Genomic DNA, 20,391 nt, shown 5'->3' with positions numbered 1-20,391 from the left:
TGAGATAATATAGGAGAAGTACCTAGTGTGGTTTCAGACACTGCAGTCGGGGTGCAATAAAATATTCCTTTTTCTGTAATAATTATTGAGAATATTATGATATAATGTCTAAAAATCATCAGCAACCGTTGTCTCGATCCTCTGCTTGGCCTTAGGAATTCTCTGTCCCGAAGCTTCCCTTCTTCTGTGTATTTCCTTTCATGGTGAGGGAATGGAGAGAGATGGTAGATGAAGGTGGGGTGGGGAGCACTGTTTAGAATTTTAACTTTCTCCAAAAAATATTTTTATGTCCTTCAGTGATATAAAAGTTTGGATTACATTTGTAGTCAAAAGGTTAGCAAAGATTAATTCTGACATTTCATTCTCTCTTTTTTTTTTTTTGCATTTCATTCTCTTGCAACTCAATTTCTCGATTTTAACAAGAGCATTAAAGGGTCCTCCCATAGGTTTATGGAAAGAAATTCATAAAATGAAAATTTTCATAAAATTTCAAGGCGACTCTTAAAGAATTTGCTTCTATGTAACCAAAACTGGACTGATAAACAACATATGATAGCTCAAGAAAATCTTTAAGTTGTCATGCATTTCATTTAACTTGGGTCCACAATCAACACTCTTGGAAGCAGCAGTCAGGCGTCGTCAAAGGACATGCTGTGTTGGGAAACTTGCAACCAAAGCCCCCTTTAAAGTGTTCAAAAGTAAAGATGCTTCCTGGGGATTACAGTTGCCTGACCCTGTTGTTATTTTTTTTGGTGATTGAAAATACTATGGCTTGGCTAAGGTGCACCTTAGTCCTCAATGTAACTTGCTCACTTTTCACCACTTTAAAGAGGTCTCGTGCAGCAGATTTACCCAAAGCAAAGGCATAGTACGATCTCTTCAAGGCCTGACATAGTCATGGTACTTTCCATTGCTTCATATGCTTATGAAAATTGGACAGTGAATAAGGAAGACCGGTGATGAGTTGATGCATTTGAATTATGGTGTGTGGGCCAAGACCATGAACGATACCATGGCCTTCCAGAACAACTAGCCCTGTTCGGGAAGAAGCAGAGTCAGACTGTCTCTTGGAAGCAAGATCGGCAAGACTTTGTTTTTCTCCCGTCTTGGGCCATGTTATCTGGAGGGAGGCCATCATGCTTGGTGAAGGAAAGGGTTGGTGAAAAAAGGAAGCCCCTCACAAGAGGGATTGGCAACTTGAGTGGCTCCGGCCCTGGGCTCAAGCTTCCTGGGATGGCACACAGGCTTGAACCGGGGTTGTTAGAAGTTGGAACGGACCCGGTGGCACCTACCCACATCCAAATCAAGTTAACAGGGCCACTCCTGGTATCTTCACTTCAAACCATTCCACCGACCCATCATGGTGTTGGTAGGGAGTTGGACAGAAGAGGAGGTTTCAAAATGACATTTAATCTGAAGCCAGCACACATCTTCTTGTCCAAGACGGCAACCGCAGCAGTCTGCTGGCAAAAAGGACTTAGCTAATCGTCACGCACGTGGTGACTCCTCCGTGGCTGCTTTTGCAGTTTTAACACTAACGTTTGCTTAAGGATTTCAGAGTCTTTAAGGCGAGTCCTTCCTAAAGATGGCTTGTTTTCATATATCATTTGGAAATATCAATATCTTATGTTATTTTTAATTGTAAAAATTACCTTAATACACAAAAATAGAAAAAATAATGAACACTTATGTACACATCACTCAGCTGCCAATATTCTACAGCAACATTTCCCCCCCATCTTTTTTGGTTTTTAAACAAGGCCTGCTTTTTCGCTTGGCTCTTAAAAAGATACATACATACGCACGCACGCATCCCAAACCAAAAAACCAAACTTACCGCCACGGAGTCAGCGCTGACTCACATTGACCTCCCTGTGAGTTTCCGAGAATGTAACTGTTTATGGGAGTAGAAAGCCCGATCTTTCTCCCAAGGAGATGCTGGTGGTTTCAAACTGCCAACCATGAGGATTGCAGCCCAATGTGGAACCACTGCACCACGTAATGAAAATGTTTGCACTTCACTATTTTTAAGTGTACAACGAAGTAGCATTAAATGCTATAAAGCCATCACTACGATTTCCAAGTTATATTTGCCACTTCAATCAGAAACTCAGGACCTCTGAAGCAATAATTCCCCGCTTCCCTTCCCCCCAGCCCTTGAATGAACCACTTTTGTCTCTACAAATGTGTCTCTTCTAGGTATATCATCTATGTGAAGATCAGGCAGTATTTGTCCTTTTGTGTCTGACCTATTTCACTTAGCATCATGTCAAGATTGGCTTCCAGTGGTAAATTTTTAAATCAAAAGAGGTACATATATTTGATTTGTACATTTTGAAATGACTATATGATGTTTATGCCCCAGTGTGTGCATGTGTGTGTGTCTGCAATCCACTTCTCTTCAACTGTAGCTTTAAATCTTTTCCAGGACAAGCAAGATCTTCCTTAAATAGAACATAATCCCTTAAATTATTTATGGAATACCTAGCATAAGCCCAGCATTGTGCAAGCTTTACTGAGGGAATTGGTAGCAAGAATATTAGGACAAAGGTCTTTTTTAAAAAGTGGAAAAATAGAGAAGAAATGCAGTCTCATCCTAGGGTTAGACACCAGTTAGGGAGGCCTTGACTGAGATTAGAGTTTCTCAACACTGCTTGTCCTAAGAGCCTCTTTCACATATTAAGCAATCTCTTGAGCCCCTCAGGAATTTGAAAAGTCATTTCATCGTCTGTGTGTGGTATACAAAAAAAGTGGTTTAAAAATTTATATTTTCTTTCATGTAAGTACACTTTTAAACAAGTTGTATTGCAAATCTTTTTAAAAAAGGAATTAGAAATATTCATGTAATATATTATGACTCTTTAAAGTGTTCAGTAACCAAAAGCACAAATAGTGGCATTTTCTAATTTAATAAATAGTACATGCTATTTAAGTGATTTCACTCAAGAAAAAGATTTTTTGGGGGGTAAAGTTTTGGATGAGATCATTGTTTGATCTTCAGATTCAATCCGTATTAAAATCTGGTGAAGTGTGCATACCCAGTGGTGGCATGGCTACTAACCCTCGTCCTTTCTGTGTGGATAATAACATTAGGGCAAGCACGGATGAAAGTTTTTAGTGTCACATATACTATGTATTTATTTTAAGAGCATTAGAAAATATTGGTTTCTCACTTAGGGTAGGACATAAAGTTCCCTTTCAAAAGAAAACATTCAAATAATGTTTTAGTTAATAATTGTACATGGGTATTTAGATATGCAGAAGGAAAAAAAGCCAACAGCAAACACACTTTGTGAAACACGATGTTATGGTATTGAAAATGGATAAAAATGACCTTTGAAACATTTATTTTTGAATTCTTGAAAACTCAACCCCAAACCAAACCCGCTGGCCATGCAGTTGATTCCAGTTTATGGAAGGGACACATTTTATATAAAGTTCAATGTTTTGTTTGTAAATGACTATATAACAGATGATGTGGGGCAAAATTTTCAAGTATCTCACGATTCAAAGCCAGCCAGGGCAGTCTTGATTCCCATATGTGAAAAGCTTGGCTAGATACAGTCATCAAATTATTTCTCCTTTTAACATTTTTACACACAAGTGCCCTGAGAGACCTGAAATGGATGTTGAGATTGGGTATGCAATTACAGACCTGTTGACATTTTTCTTGAGATCCATTCGTAAAATTATTACCATTTTCATGCCCCTGATTTACTGGTGTTATTTCACTATTCTTTATGCTTAACCTATTTTAACAATTTTTTATTATGGGTATAAATCAATGGTTTGCAACAGGAAACAATTTTGCTTTTGAGGAAACTTTTGGCAATATCTAGGGACATTTTTGATGGTCACAATCTGGGTGTATGTGTGTGTGTTAGAATACTACTGTCTTCTAGTGGGTAGAGGCCAAGTCTCCTGCTAATAGAGCCTCGGACAGTCTCCTGCAACTAAGAATTATCGGACCCCAAATGCCAACAATGCTAAGGCTCACAAATCTTGGTAGGAAGTAGTTTATATATATACAGTTTATATCTGCATATATACGCAACATATATGCACATATATGCATATACGCATATATGCAACTCAAATCTGTGGTGCGGTGAACGCTATGATGGAAGCTGGCTCTGTGCAGTGAAGTCATAGCAGAATGAGTACGTGTCTCATAACCCAGCTCCTCTCTCATGGTCACGGGTACTCACTCTCAAACGCCCCATTGAAAGAGCGGAGTCGATATAGTTGAGTTATCATGTGTACAAGCATGTATTGATTTAAAAATAGGAAACACATGCCATTACTGCCTTGACTGATGTGAGTCTGGGACACCTGCATGGACACTTGGGACTTTGCTGATATGCAGGTTGAGGACATGGCCCACATAGACCAGAGTCCATCTGTGGAATTGAAAAGAAACAAGAAACAAACAAACAAAAAACTAAACTAAAATGGACGGCAACAATGGTTCCAAACACAGAAACCATTGTGAGGCTGGCACAGGCCCGGACAGTGTTTCGATCGGTTGTGCACAGGGTCGCTGTGGATCGGAACCGACTCCACGGCCCCAAACAACAACAGCCTAACCGACTGGGGAGTGAGGTCTTTCCTCTACACTGGCGAGACTGACATCTACCCACCAGGGCCATGGAGACTGAGCCTGTGGAGGGCCTTGGGGGTGTCCTGGTTCCTGGGCCAGTTATCCTGGTGGCTTGTTACTGAGTCAGAAACGGCTCCTTTTTGCATCCACCGAGCCAAATTGGTTTCTGTCACACAACCAAACAAGTCCTAATGCAGCATCGGATGAATATAGGCAATATTTCAAAATGAAGGCGAATGCAATGAAATACAAAGATCGATCCTGGAATTGACTCTTTGACTCCAAGGTGAACAGAGAAATCCTAAATTCACTCGACCAATATTTATACCTACATCTACTGAATGCTGTTGCAGATGCTGGGAGCATAAAACCAAACGAAGTTCAGGCTCTCAGTTAATTGAGGGAGGTGGGAAAGCACCCGACGGGATGAGGGAGCAAGCTTTTCTTATGGGAGCCCTCAGGATGGGCACTTCACCCCAAAGGATCAAGAATCACTTAGAGGTAGTGACTATCTGAATTTTGAAGGCCATGCGATGGGCAAGCCTGGGCATTTAGGAGGACATTTCCGCCAGAGGGAGTAAGCTAGTAGAGCGGAGGAAGGAGCCCTGCCAGGGGTTTGTTAGGGTGGACCGTTGAGGGCAAGGGGTTGGCATGAGTGATGCGGCTGGGAGAGGGGCCAGGGAGCAGTCTGGAAAGGAGGCCAAGGGTTGCCTTAAGAAGGCTTGGTGCAAAACTGGGAACTTTATCCTAAACATTTCTGGGAGCTACTACTATTCGATTTCATGCAAGGAGTGACACAATGCATGTTAGAAATATCATTCTGGGAAATGTGGGTACGAAGAGGCAGGGGTGTTGCAAAGATCACAGGCCATTTTTTAAGGCACGACTACGCTCATTGCTGTGGAGTTGATTCTGACTCCTGTGCTCCTGTTTGCACCCAGGGCAACCGTGCTCCACAGAGCTTTCGGGGGCTGGGTTTTCAGAAACAGAGCATCAGGCCTTTCTTCTGAGGAGTCTCTAGAACTCGAACCACTAACGTTTCCATTAGCAGCTCAATATGTTGACTGCTTGCATTACCCAAGACCCCCAAACTACGATGATAACCAAGTCTGATCATGCACCTTCATTGAATTCCAAGTACTGTTAGAAAGTCAGGGGAACATTCAGGGGAAATTGTTCTTGAGGCTCAGGTCTTCAATTCAGGTCAGTTTCAGGCCCCCCCCCCCCAACCTTTCAGGTTTCTTCCAAACCAGGAGATTTCAAACTGAGATGGAATGTTCAAGGTCACTATAGAACTAAAATGACTTCGGTAGCCAGGACAAAAATCTTTTCAGTAGCTGAGGATTTGGGGAAGAAGGTAGTCTGTTATTATTCATTAATTGAGTTTTATATTAGGCTTATTTAAGGGAACAAAGGCTGATTAAAACCCAAGGGGAAAGAATGCTTTTTCTGGGTAACAGGGTGGCATATGAAGGAAGAGAGACTTCGTGGCAATATAAAATAGCAATTTACTTGTTTTTCTGTTAAAGAAAGAACAAAGGGGGGAACAAGTGGGTGAAAATGAGTTCACCCCAGGCTATTGAACCATTGCAAAATTGCTCTCTGAGGCTATAAGTCACTGGGCTGTACAGTGTATTTCATTTCAAGGGACCCCTCACACCATTAGTTTGGTTCACAGTTTAGAAATTTCAAGAAGATGGACAAAACTAGTTGGAGAATGCAGTAATTTAAAGACAAAACTTTCTCGACAACTGGGAAGTACTAATTTTGTGCTAAAGTCAAATGCGTATCTTGAAATAGAGAGAAATGAAAAGTACCTTAAAAAGAAAACCAACATAGCATTTTCTCAGCTGAATTTGGAATATTTCTTTGTTACTTAAAAATCACTTTTGTTCATTTTATCATAAAGGCAGTTTCTACAGCTTTGAATAAGTCACTGAAATGTATTTTAAATGAAAATTTGAATTGTTAACATTTTTCTGGGTCACCAAAAGATTCTCAGCTATTTGGAATATGTTTCTTTATAAAAAAAAGTTGAACACATATGCTTGCATTTGTATAGAAACTTTAAAAGGAATAGATAAGACATCTTCCACAGACTCTTGGAGGTGAGTGTCACCAGATGGGGAGGGGACAAGAGACTTAACTTTTTTTGTTTTCTTTCTGTATTTTCACTTGAAACCTGACTCAAAACAAATTTAAAACTAGCATGTACTGTCTTGAGAATTTTAAAAACTTAGTTTTAAAATTAAAGCTACACAAAGGAAAAAAAAAAGCTACAAGAAGGGAATATTTCTCCCAAGCAATCTATTTGACTGAAAAAACAAAAAACAAAAACCTGCTTTCAACTATTGGCAGCATCAGTGTGAAACTAAATCTCTCAAAAATTCCTGAGAAACTCTTTTGAAAAGTTCCTAAATAAAAACATTTAGCATGCAATTATGTGGTCATTTGCAAGTTCCATGTTCACAGCAATCTAACCTTGAACGGGTGATTTAACTTTCACAAGCTTCACTTTCCCCATCTTTAGAATGGAGATCATAATAGCACCTAGATTCTGAGGTTGGCATGAGGGCGGCACATGCTAATGCATGGAAGGCTTAACGGGGTCTGCGGACGCAGTAAACATTCAATACACATTAACTACTCTTTTGCTGGCCTTTTTCACTCTTGCTTTTTGCCATTGCCACATTTCCCCACACAAGCTCTGGGTTTGGAAATATCCTGCTTGGAAATACTCACTCGGCATGTTCATTCTGATTTTTACATGCCTTGCTTAATTGCATGTGTGAGAAAAAGTAATCTTTTTTTCCTGCGATGCAATAGCAACCACCCCACCCCTACTGTGAATCACACTTATTTTATCTCCTGTAGTTAGTATGCATTTGCTAGGTAACATTTATTTTGCTTTCCACAGCTAGGTACCACAAAGAATAGCAATACTGACAACAGAACAGACAGGTAAGGCTCTGGCTGGAAAGTGACTCTCAAACAGCTGACAGGGAAGGGTTGCAACAACTGAATTTGCAACCGAACTGCTTTTCTACCAAATGAAAGCTAACTCATGGCTGACGCTCTAAGGGGCCCCTGTGGATGTTTAAGCCCGAGGGAAACCAACACTGGATGGCTTCGTCGGGCTTAGCGCCTATCAAGTGAGATTGCACTCTGGTTTAACACAGCCATTCCTCTAAAGCAGCAGGTTTGAATCTGACCTGTGAAGGTGGAACTGGTGCTTGGGCTGACAACGAGTGGAGCTGATTGCCATCCACAGAGGATCACTGACACCCAAGGGGCGTGCGGTCCCCCCTGTTCCTGTCTAGCGCCTACTGCTTGCGTTGCCAGGCTGCCCTGGGTGTATACAGTACCTTGAGGAGGTTGTGCCCAACGGTGTAGACAGCTGCCGCACTTCCCTTCTCGCCCGGAGCGTGCACGCCGGTCCCATAGCCGTGCCAAGCCACCAGGTAGGGGTTGTGAATTGTAATCCAGTATTTGACGCGGTCCCCAAACATCTGGAAACAGTACGTGGCGTAGTCGTTGAAGAGCTCTACGATGCTTTCATTTTTCCACCCCCCGTAGTTCTCTTGCAACGCCAAAGGCAAGTCCCAGTGGTACAAAGTCACCACGGGCGCAACGTTTCTGAGCACTAGCTGGTCCAGAAGAGCGTTGTAGTACCGGAGACCTTGCGCGTTGGCGACCGCGACCACGCCGTCGGGAAAGAGCCGGGGCCAGGAAATGGAAAAGTGATAAAAAGAGACGCCCAAAAAATCCAGAGCCGAGAAGTCCTTTTCCAGAAACAGGTAGCTGTCACTGGCAGCTTGCGTGCCATTGACAGTTGTCGGGTATGTACGCACGAACTCATCCCAGATGGAAGGGCCTTTCCCATCCTGCGCCCAACTCCCTTCGACCTGGAACGCGCCCGTCCCAACACCCCAGAGGAAGTTTGGGGGGAAAGTGTCATAGAGAAACAGCTGGCTCTGGTTTACCGGACTCAGCGGAGGCGATTTAGCCCAGACGGCTCTGCCATCTCCAGAGAAGCCCGTCACAGCTCGCAGAAGGATCCACGCGGACAGAAGGACAGACCCCCGCAGCTCCCCGCTGGACATGGTTTTCCTGCAGCGTGCGCTCTCTGCAGCCCATTCATTCCCCGGAGGTCCTGCCTCGCACAGCCTGGCTTCATTTGCCACAACTGCTGGACGCGCTTATCAACGCTGCAGTCAACGCGTGTGATTGGAAAGCTCTGTCAATGATTAGCTTGAACTGTGAGCCTTAGGATGGGTCACGGAGAGCAACGTAATTTGAGGGAGGTGGCCCTGGGACAGCCACCGACACGCCGAGCTCCCGCTCATGATGGAAAAAGGAGATGAAAATGTATCAGTGACAATGATTTGAATGTGTGACGAGGGCACAGCAAACGACCAATCCAAGTGATTAAAATGCCCTGTTTTCTGTGCAGCGCTCCCTGTTGACCCAATTCTTTACTGACTGTTTGGAATAACCAGTCCTCTCTCCATAGCTTTTGAATAGTCATTTTATCATTGCCTACTTGAAGGGGAAAATCACATACACATGCAAAAATGCAGTGCACCTGTATATATCTTGCATTTATGTGTATGGATAGATGGATGTGTGTATACACACACATTACATTTTTACATACCACTAGCAAAGAGTTACAAATAAGAAAACAGCACTCCTCACAAACACTATAGCACATGTAAAAATGACCTTAATAAATATGTGCCCTATTTTGAGAAAAATCAGGCAAGTTTACTGATAGGTTTCAAAGAACAGTTGAATGAACAAGTATAGTATGTTCTAAAGGGAAACACTGAATACTTTGTAGTTTTATTTACAAATTCTATTCAGTTTTATTTAAGATGTTAAAACCTCAAATTTTAACTAAAAGAATTATGAAGGAGAGATAGGCAATAAAGTAAACATATATATACATATACAAAAAATCCCAAACCCAAATCTGAAAAATAATGACAGCATACAGTACATTCAGATATTAAAACAAAAACATAATAAACCACGACAGCCTGGCTCTGAGATAAGAATAAACAAGAAATCTTGTTCAGAATTTAGTCTAAAATAACCTTTAAAAACAAACAAACCTGAGCAACTGTAATATTTTCCACATCCTATATTAATGAAGAGGCCCCAAAACACCAAACCAAACCGAATGCACTGCTATCGAGTCGATTCCCTCGCAGAGGAGCGCGGCAGGAGTGCCCAGTCTCCAAGGGCTTCCTGGGTTCCCAAGGCGGAGATCTTCACGGAAGCCGGCCGCCCCGCTTCCTCTGGGGGCGCTGGTGTTCCAATCACCAGGTCTCCGTGAGGAGTGAGCAGTTCATCAAGACCCAGGCGGGCTTCTTAATGTGAGTCAGAGCAGTTAACTTGTTGGGTCTCTAGAGCCAAAATGTGTGCGTTTGCTATGTTGCCTTTATTGCCTATTCAGATTCATTCACATTTAACTGAGAAATCACTTACTAGTGCATGAAAACAGGTATCACCCTTTTAACATTTTCAAGTGAGGTTCTCAACTATGTTTTACCTTATGTGAAATGTATGCGCTCAAATGATTTGGATTGTAAACCATCTATATTCCTGAAATTGATTGGAGAACATGGGTTTTAAGTCACGGTCTTTAACCCTCTGAACCCGTTTCCTCTGTGTACAGTGAGTCATAATAATAATATCTACTGCTCAAATAAGCTTCACTAAAGGCATTGGTTAAAAAAAAAAAACAACCTAAGAAAAACAAAATCACATGTAAGTTGTTCCAACAAATGGATGCCATGTTGGAAGTGCTCACCTGTCTACGCCAAGAAATTTGGAAGATGGTGTGTTAGTCTGGGTACTTTAGAGAAACAAATCCACAGAAACTCATGTATAAGAGAGAGTTTTATATAAAGGGTAAGTGCACATCAAGAAAACATCCCAACCCAGTGTTGCCCAAGCCACAAGTCCAACATCAACTCATTAACCCCTATGTCCAACACCAATCCACAAAGTCCTCCTCCATCTCACAAAACACACACTATGATGTGTAAGCATCTCAGTGCTGGCAGGGGTCTCCACACAGCTGCTCCAGCACCCAGGGCTGCATCGCGGTAGGTCCATGTGGCTTCTCCTTGGGGATGTCTTGCAGGAAGTCAATCTTGCAAGCCGAAGCAGGAAACTGCTAAAGCAGCTGCACCCTGGTGTGACCACCACAAAGCAAGAGACCTGAGAACTAGAAAGGCAAGGCTCACCGAGCCATTTATCCCTCCGCCCTCCAATTAAGCCCACACGTATTTATCAGCCAGGTTGGCACAATAAACTAACCCAGATGGCTACCTGGCTCACCGACTAGAAGAGATTCCCCCCTTGCATTCTCACAACTGGACTAACAAAGCAATATCACGATCAATGGAGAAACGTTTGAGGCTGTCAAGGATATCGTTGGACTTGGATCCACAATCAGAGCCCATGGAAGCTGCAGTCAAGAGATCAGTTGACATATTGCTGCAAAGATACAGTGTGAAAGGAAAAAGACGCTGGTGTGCCTGACCAAGCCATGGTCTCTTCAATCATCTTATATACACGCGAAAGCTCAACAATGAATTAGGAAGACAGAAGAAGAATTGATGGCTTTGAGTGATGGGGTTGGTGGAGAATGGTGGATACACCGCGGACAGCCAGAAGGAATGAACAAATCCATCTTGGAAGGAGTATAACTCAAATGCTCCTTGGAAGTGAGGGTGGTGAGAATTTGTCTCCTGCCTGTTCTTTGGAAATCTTCCCAGCAGGGACTCGTTCCTGGAGAAAGTCGTCAAGCTTGGTAAAGCCGAAAGTCAATGGAAAAGAGGAAACACATAACTAGATGGATTGACGCAGTGGCATAACCGTATGTGTAAACATACGGAGGATTGTGAGTGTGGTGCAGGACCAGGCAGCATTTGGTTTTGTTGGACACAGGGCAGGTAGAACCAACTGGATGGTACCTAACGATAATTTCTCAGGTGATTATAGTTAATAAACCAGGACATGGAAAGTATATGCAACAGAGATGAGTGGATATGAAGTATTCAATAAACACTATTTTTATTTTTAGCTGAAAGGGAGAGATTAATGGCACTGCCAAGTACGTGTTGGCCATGCCACTGAGGTCAGGCAGTAGCCATGAGTTGGAGTCAATGCTACAGCAGCGTCCGGCTCACCCATCTCTTTGTATCTGGGCGCCTGCTGCTCTCTCCACTGGCTGTGTGTCCACCCTTCATGTCCACTTGTTTTCCAAAACCTAGGGACTTCCTCTGGGAAGCCTTTTCCAGACTCAACTTGACTTTGATACTTGTTTTCTCACCTATGTTTTCACCGTAGCCCATGCTTTGTCTATTGTGTCACTTATCACAAACGTTTATTGGTATTCTCTGTTCAATTTAAGCGTGAACATTTATTTTTTAAAGCAGTATTCATGTCTCTCGGGTTCCCTACTGAAGATCATGAGATTTTCTACTCAAGTAAAGAGTTAGTCTTGGAAACCCACAGGGGCAATTCTACCCTGTCCTATGTGTCACTATGTGTCAGCATTGACTTGATGGCAGAGAGTTTAGCAATTTTGATCAGAGGACTTGGTGTGTTGTCATCGTTATTGTGAATTGAGACCGAGTCGCTCTGATTTGACCTGATCTATAGCAGAATGAAGCAGTGCTCGGTTTACCCCATCCTCACAATCTCTGGGACGCTGGACCCATCGTTGCAGCCACTGCATCAATCTATCGCATCTCATTTTTGCTTTACCAAACACAATGTTCTTTTGTATTGATTGGTTTTTCCTGATGACGTGTCCCAAGTCAGCAAGAGGAAGCTCTGTCATTCTCACTTCTAAGGAACATCCCGGCTATACTTCCTCCAAAATTGATTTCCTCCTTCTTCTGGCCGTCCCTGGGGACATTCAGTGTTCTTGACCCAAACACATTCAAATGTATTCATTTTCTTTTGGTCTTCCTTTTGCATGTCAAGCTTTCACACGTCTATGAGGCAATTGAAAACATTGCTGGGTCAGGGGCACCTTAGTCATCCAAGTTGATGTTTGCTTTTCAACACTTTAGAGACATTGGTAGCGGCCTTTCCCCAGTGCAATAATACGTGATTTGATTTCTTGACAGGAGCTTCAATCAAGAAGCGTGGGCATTGGTTGCTGAGCCAAGTAGAATAAAATCCTTGACAACTTCAATTTCCTTGTCACTTAGGGTGATGTCGTTTATTGATCCAGTAGTGAGGATTTTGTCTTTTTCATATCCTGCACAGCACACCTTCTGCCCCAGCTCCTGCTGGTTTATCCTTTCAAATCTCAGCCCCTTTGATCTTCATCCTCCGGCCCCTCACATGCCTAAATTTCAGGATGAGGTGGATCCCCGTCCCGTGCCCTTCTACCAATTGTTGTGAAGTCAATTCCAACTCACTGTGGCCCGTGCGTGACAGAGTAGAACTGTGCTCAGCAGGGTTTCGATGGCGGATTTTTCAGAAGTAGACGGCCATCCCTTTCTTCCGAGGCACCTCTGGGTGGATTTGAATGGCCAAACTTTCCGTTACCATTTGCATCATTCAGGGATGTCAGCCCTTTCTGAGCATATTTTGATTTTGGCACTTATCCCCTGTATTACAGGAGCCCTGTTGGTATAGTGGGTTACAAGTTGGGCTACAAACCACAAGGTCATCGGTTCAAAACCACTAGTAGTTCCTCAGAAGGAAGAGGAGGCCTTTCTACTGTCAAGATTTACAATCTGGGAAATCTAAATAGGGTCATTCTACTCTGTCCTAGGGGGTCAGAATCAACTCTGTGGCCGTGACTTTGGGTTTCAGATGTTGCATATGGTACTCAATGAGCAAGAACTACCTGGGTGATGCAAATGAACTTGACTGCTAAACAACAGGGTGGTACACGAGTCCACCCTGAAATACCTCAGAAGAAAGGGCTCATTTTCTACTTCAAAAAGGCAGCCACGGAAACTTCTCTGTAGCACAGTTTAAGTTACTCTGAAACACTCAAGGTTGCCCAGAGCTGTAATCAACTCCATGAAAACTGGTAAAAGCTATATCCCCAATGCATACCTGAAACCTCAGACATTACAGAAGCCTATATATACTCTACATTGTCTTGTACCTATACACCTACGGAAACTTTACAAGCTAGATACAGCAAGGGATTAACAACAATAGCTAACAGCGAGTAGTAGGATTTACATGGTGCAAACGCTAGACGAAACGATGATTTACGTCTAGCGTGGAACAGAGCAGGACAACTTGACATGTCATTGTGTTACTCATTTATTTCCTGATCCAGATTGACAAGTGGAGGAATTGAAACAGCAGAAATAAGGAGGCGTCACAGTGATCAAGCTCTGGGCTGCTCATTGAGCAACTGGTGGTTCAAGTCCGCCAGCCACTCAGTGGAAAGATGGGGCAATCTTCCCATAAGACTTCCATAAAGAGTACAGCCTTGAAACCTCTAGCCAGTCCCACTCTGTTGCATGGGGCTACTACGAGTCTGAATTTATTCAACCGCCATGTGTGCAAAACAAGGCTTTCAAGGTGGCACTTTTCTGGAAGCCAATCGCCAGGTGGGTCGGTTCTTACTGCAATCTTCCCTCACAGTCCTGTGTTTACCTGTGTGTACCACCTAGGAATCTGAGATAGTTACAAGTTTATTGTGCCAACCTGGCCGATAAACACATGTGGGGTTAATTGAAGGGCAGAGAGATAAATGGCTCAGTAAGCCTTGCCTTTCTAGTTCTTGGGTCTCTTGCTTTGTGATGGTCAGACCAGCTGCCTTAGCCAGTTCCCTGCTTCCGTTGGCAAGGTTCACTTCCTGAGAGACATCCCTGAGGAGAAGCCACATGGACCTACCCCAATGCAGCCCTGGGTGCTGGAGCAGCGGTGTCGAGACCCCTGTCAGCACTGAGATGCTTACACGTTCACTGACTCGGCTTTCCTCCTGCAGTCGGTGTCATTGCGTCTGTTTTGTGAGATGGAGGAGGACTTGGCGGATCGGTGTTGGACAAATGGGCTAATATTGGACTTATGGGCTTGGACAGCACTGGGTTGGGATGCTTTTTAATGTACACTTACCTTTTATGTAAAACTCCCTCTGATACATAAGGGTTTCTGTGGATTTGCTTCCCTAGTTTACCTAGACTAACACAGAATCCTTCTGGATGGCGAGCCTTCGTGTTACATACTTTGAGCCTATTGTCAGGACAAGCTAGTTCCTGAAGAAGGGCATCATGCTTGGTGAAATAGAGGGAGGCCCTGAACAAGACAGATTGACACAGGGGCTGAAGCACTGTGTTCAAGCAATGGGACAATCGTGAGGCTGGCGCAGGACCCGGCAGTGTTTCCTTCTGTTGGCAGTGTTTGTTCCCTCATGCGCAAGGTTGCTTATGTGTTAGAACCCACTCAATGGTACCTAACAACAACAACAACAAAGATGCTTCATGCATTAGAGTACAATGCTTAGTAAATTGCTATTGAATTCATGGGATTGGACAGCTAGTGAACCATTTGTACAAATGCATCTCACAATTAATTATTTATTATTGGTGTTAGGTGTCCATTGGAGTCCAATGGATAGCGACCCCATGTGACAGAAGACAACTGCCCCAAGGGCTTTCCCAGACCGCCATCTCTAAGGAAGGAGCCCTTGTGGTATAGTTCAATGCTTGCTTGCTAACACGTGTAAGTGCTTGGGTGCTAAGTGCTTAGTGGGTGGTAGCTCACTGTTCACTGGGAGAAAGATATGGCAGTCTGCTTTTGTAAGATTACAGCCAGGGTCGCTATGAAGCCGAATTCTCTCTATGGCAACAGGTTTTTAGGTCTTTATGGGAGAAAATTGCCAGGTTTGTACCAGGGCCCCCTCTTTAATGGCACACACCATGAAATAGCTCTTTGATGAAGTATGGTAGGGTCATTAACTTACAAACAAAACCCAGTATACGCAGACTCCTTGATTCTGACTTACAGTGGTCCTATACAGAGTCCTATAAAACAGTCCCACTACCATCAAGTCAAGTCGGACTCACAGTGACCCCACGTAAGGCTGTCAACCTTTACGGGAGCAGATAGCCTCGTCTTGCGTCCATGGAGGTGCTGGTAGTTACCGACCAGGCCTCAAGAATCAATGGGTGTTGAGTCCGACTTTAAGAGATGAAAGACTCCGTGTCAAAGTCAGATGTCTCACTTGGGCAATGGGGGTGACTTTTTTCCCCTCTGAAATTAACAAACGTCTTGGGCCTGAGACTAGACTAGTATCCTTTCACCCCGATGTTATCCATTGGATCTTGCCTGCCGTCATTATGGCTGCATTACTTTTCTCCTATGAGTTTGTATATCATTATTCTCTGATAGTAGTTATAAAATACATCGCTCTGATCGTTCCGTCTTTGTCTGTTGGGAGTTCTTTAAGTTTGTCTCCTTTTAAAATGTTCTCTTCTTTTCCCCCCTAATGTTTGAGTTACATTTATTTTATCTGCTAGGGAATGGTATTCTCAAAAAATTCTTTCTCTTCATAAGCTGTTTGATCTCCTTGTAGAGCTCTTTGCTTCTGAGCTTGAGCCTGAAGCTCTATTCCATTAACAATATGATTTTCCTGCTGCAGAGGATTCTAACACTCCTCATCTGAAGGAAACAAATTCTAACCCACAGTCTCTCTGTTAAAAGGCAGTGTGCACCTCTGTACCTGGCCAAACTGTGCAAAGACTTCTCTCAGCTTACTCAAGGCCCAGGTCCAGAGAATGTTTCTGACTATGGGTTGGCTAATACTCATAGTAGGGCCATGGCGCCCCTCCCTGCCTAGGCTGCCATCTTTAGACTAAAGAACCTTCGTAGACCTTCCCTTCCTTTCTGATCACTTCCTTACTTTCTGGCATCTCGGGATTTCCCTGTCCCCACCCTGGAATCAACTGGTTCTCCAGGTTCTTTAATTGGAAGTTTTAGAAACCATTATCTGGGAACTTGCTATGCTGGGCTGTGGTTCCTCCTAGGCCTTTGTTATGGACAGAACTAGGATACATAGAGGTTCATTAACCCATGTGTGAACGCATCTATGCCTATTTTTACATTTGTCAATCAACCAATAAGTTGATCTGTACATGTGAAGGGACTTCAAAAGTTTGCGAGGAAATTCCATTTTCCCATGATGGTTTTGAAGTCCTCTTGTAAATTAAAAACTCTGTTCAAGTTGATGTCATGGATTCCAATCTAATATTGAGAAAATATCTTGAAACCTTCTTGAGAGCAGTAGGGAGGTGATGTAAGTAAGGCGAGGGATGAAAAGTCCAGAACGGATGTGAACTTGAAAACTCTGACAGATAAATAAACATAGAAGTCTCTTGGACATTGCTTTCAATAACTGGTGCTTGGAGAGGCATTAATTTGGACTATTATGCGCTACAGGGAAGGCATTGGGATCTTAACCTCCAGCGGCTAACTTTCCAGCGGTTCCACGGAAGAAAGATAAAGCTGTCTCCTGCTGTGAAGAGTTAGTCTCAGAAATGCTATCGAGGGTCCCGTTGAGACTGAATTGACTCAATGGGAGTGGGTGGCTTAATCTCGTGTCATACAGAAAGATGCCAGGCTGGAGGAGCCTATCTTAGAAACGAGCCCTGTTGCAGCAGCCGAGAGAAGCAGGGTTGTTCTGGGAATATCTGGGGATGGATCCTGCCGGAGAAGACTGCAGCATTGGTGGGTGGTCTGGAATGGGAAGCAAACGTGAATGGGCCTTCAGAGTCCCGAGTTTCTGTCTAGCATGGGGGTAAAGACGAGATGCAAATCTAAGAACCCAAATGACTCCTGTACAGAAAACAACCCAGGGTTGAAGTGTTCCAGGCTATCGGGTCAGATAGAGTGGAATGGCTTCATTCGTAAGTGCTTCAAGTTCCCCTGACTTTCAGCAAGCCAGGCTTGCAATCTACATATCACAGGTTGCTGATAAGTCTTCCAAGTTCGACGTATAATCTAGCTGCTTGGGTTATTTACTCAGCATACACATTGAATGATTATGGTGAAAGGATGCAACCATGACACACACTGTGCCTGATTTTAAAATTATAACTATATATATATATCTCCTTGTCCTGTTCAAACAACTACATTGTTGCCTATCTACAGGTTCCTCGTGAGGAACTATTCTGGAATTCCCATGCTTCACAATGTTACACAGAATTTGTTATGCACCTTTGAACAGAAAATAAAACACAAGTATTTTTTCTTGTGTTCTCTATTTTTAGTTAAGATCTATCTGACGATGATATCCCTCATTTCACCTGAGCAATTCCATTCTGAATTGAGCCTGACTGCCTGGCAGTTCCCTGTCAAAGTACTGCCGTACTCATTGTAAAATTATATTCAGCCATATTTCACCTACGTGTAATATGAATGAAATGTTCTGGAGTTTCTGCATTTACTTGGCCAGGTGGCTTTCTTTTGAATTTCTTGGCGTAGATGGACGAGCGCTCCCAGTGTTGCATCAGCTTGTTGAAAAATCTGAATGGCTCTTCTGTCAGTTCCCGGAGGTTTGCTTTCCATCAATGCCTTCAGTGCAGCTTGGACTTTTCCCTTCAAGACTATCGGTGCTGATCAGATGTGATCCACTGAAACGGTTAACTGCCGACCAATTCTTTTTGGAGCTGTTTCTCGGTGTACATAAACCCTGGTGGTGTACGTAGCAGGTCAGCAGTTCAAAACCATCAGCGGCTGCACAGAAGAAAGATGAGGTTTTCTACTCTGGTAAATAGGTACAGTCTCAGAAACCCACAATTCCATTCTGTCCTACAGGGTCAATGTGAATCACAAGCAACTCAATGGCAGCGAGTTTGGAGTTTCTTTGGGTTGGCTTTTGTGTACTCCTTCCATCTCCTTTCAATGCTTCCTTCACTGTTTAATGCTTTACCCATGGAATCCTTCAACAATCCAACCCAAGGCTTGAATTCTCCCTTCAGTTCTTTCAGCTTACAAAGCATGCTCTTCCCTTTGGGTTTTCTAATGGTGCACATTTCATCGTAACACTTCCTTTCTCTTCCCCCAGATCTGTCTTAGAAGAAGTACAGCCAGAATGCTCCTTAACGGCAAGGATGTCAATACTTTGTCTCACATACTTTGGACATGTTGCCAGGAGAGATCAGCCCCTGAAGAAGGACCTCATGCTTGGTAAAGTGGAAGGGCAGCAAAGAAGAGGAAAGCCCTCATAGTGTCTCATAGTGGGGCCAGCCCCATAGCCCTACAGGGGACAACACTGGAGACACAGTGTGGGAATTGCTCCCAATCTGATCCCACCACACCAAGGCAAAACACTAAGGGTGTGCAAAAGAACAGCAAGGGGAACAGAGCAACGAAGTCCCCAGGGAATACCAAAAATAGACTTTGGGGCCAGGGCTTGGCACCCCATCAGACTCAACTAGAAAACACTCCTAAAGGCCAACAAAGAGTCATTGAACTAACTACAAGCTTTTCTTTGGTTTTGTTTGTTTTTTTGTCATTGGTTTGTTGTTGTTTTGTTGTACATTGTTGCTTGGTTTTGCTCTGTTTTGTTTTTGTGCATGTTATTATCTCTGCAGGTCTGTCTAAATAAGATAGGCTGGATGAACAATCTGGAGGAGAAAACAACGGGATGGACAGTTCTGGGGGGACATGGGAGAGGGGGAGGTGGGGGCAAAGGAAGTAGTGTTAATAAACCCAGGGACAAGGGAACAACAAGTGAGCCAAATCGGTGGAGAGGAGGATATAGGAGGCTTGGTAGGGTGTGATGAAAAGTAATGTAACCAAGAGGAATTACTGTAACCCAAATGAAGGCTGAGCATGATAGTGGGACAAGAGGATAGTAAAAGGAAATAGAAGAAAGAGATAGGAGGCAAAGGGCATTTATAGAGGTCTAAATAAAGGCATGTACATATGTAAATATATTTATATATAAGGATGGGGAATTAGATTTATGTACATACATTTATAGATTTAGTATTAAGGTAGCAGATGGACATTAGGCCTCCACTCAAGTACTCCCTCAATGCAAGAATACTTTGTTCTATTAAACTGGCATTCCATGATGCTCACCTTCCTAACACGATTGCTGAAGACAAAATAGGTGCATAAATAAATGTGAAGAAAGCTGATGGTGCCCAGCTATCAAAAGATATAGTGTCTGGGGTCTTAAAGACTTGAAGGCAAATAAGCAGCCATGTAGCTCAGAAGCAACAAAGCCCACATGGAAGAAGCACTCCAGCCTGTGAGATCATGAGGTGCTGAAGGGATCAGTTACCAGGCATCAAAGAACAAAATATCATGTCATTGTGGGCTCACCTTCCCAACATGATCGCTGAAGACAAGTGGGTGCATAAGCAAATGTGGTGAAGAAAGCTGATGGTGTGCCGCTATCAAAAGATTTAGCGTCTGGGGTCTTAAAGGCTTGAAGGTAAATAAACGGCCATCTAGCTGAGAAGCAACAAAGCCCACATGGAAGAAGCACACCAGCCTGTGTGATCATGAGGTGTCAAAGGGATGAGGTATCCAGCATCAAAGAACAAAAAAACATAATTGTGAATGAGGGGGAGTGTGGAGTGGGGACCGAAAGCCCATCTGTAGGCAACTGGCCGTTCCCTTATGGAAGGAAGGGTCTCAGGGAGGAGACGAGCCAGTCAGGGTGCAGTGTAGCAACGATGAAATATACAACTTTCCTCTAGTTCCTAAATGCTTCCTCCCCTATCCTGCCACCAACATGATCCCAATTCTACTTTACAAGTCTGGCTAGACCAGAG

General features: G+C 43.4%; 1 protein-coding gene and 1 pseudogene across 1 annotated transcript in view; both read right to left on the bottom strand.

The window, feature by feature from the left end:
• KLB (klotho beta) overlaps window positions 1-8,777 on the bottom strand; it is a 50,294-nt gene extending 41,517 nt beyond the window's left edge. The window contains 2 exon segments of the mRNA XM_004703347.4: window positions 7,966-8,757; window positions 8,760-8,777. Of these exon segments, the coding sequence (XP_004703404.3) occupies window positions 7,966-8,757; window positions 8,760-8,777 (810 nt within the window).
• A 7,338-nt stretch (window positions 8,778-16,115) lies between these two features.
• LOC101663196 lies at window positions 16,116-16,447 on the bottom strand (annotated as a pseudogene).
• Window positions 16,448-20,391: the final 3,944 nt, after the last annotated feature.

Source organism: Echinops telfairi, unplaced genomic scaffold (genome assembly GCF_000313985.2).
Source record: "Echinops telfairi isolate 266 unplaced genomic scaffold, ASM31398v2 ScPeMD7_7468;HRSCAF=8506_0, whole genome shotgun sequence".
NCBI lineage: Eukaryota > Metazoa > Chordata > Mammalia > Afrosoricida > Tenrecidae > Echinops > Echinops telfairi.
This window is presented reverse-complemented; position numbering and strand designations above follow the sequence as displayed.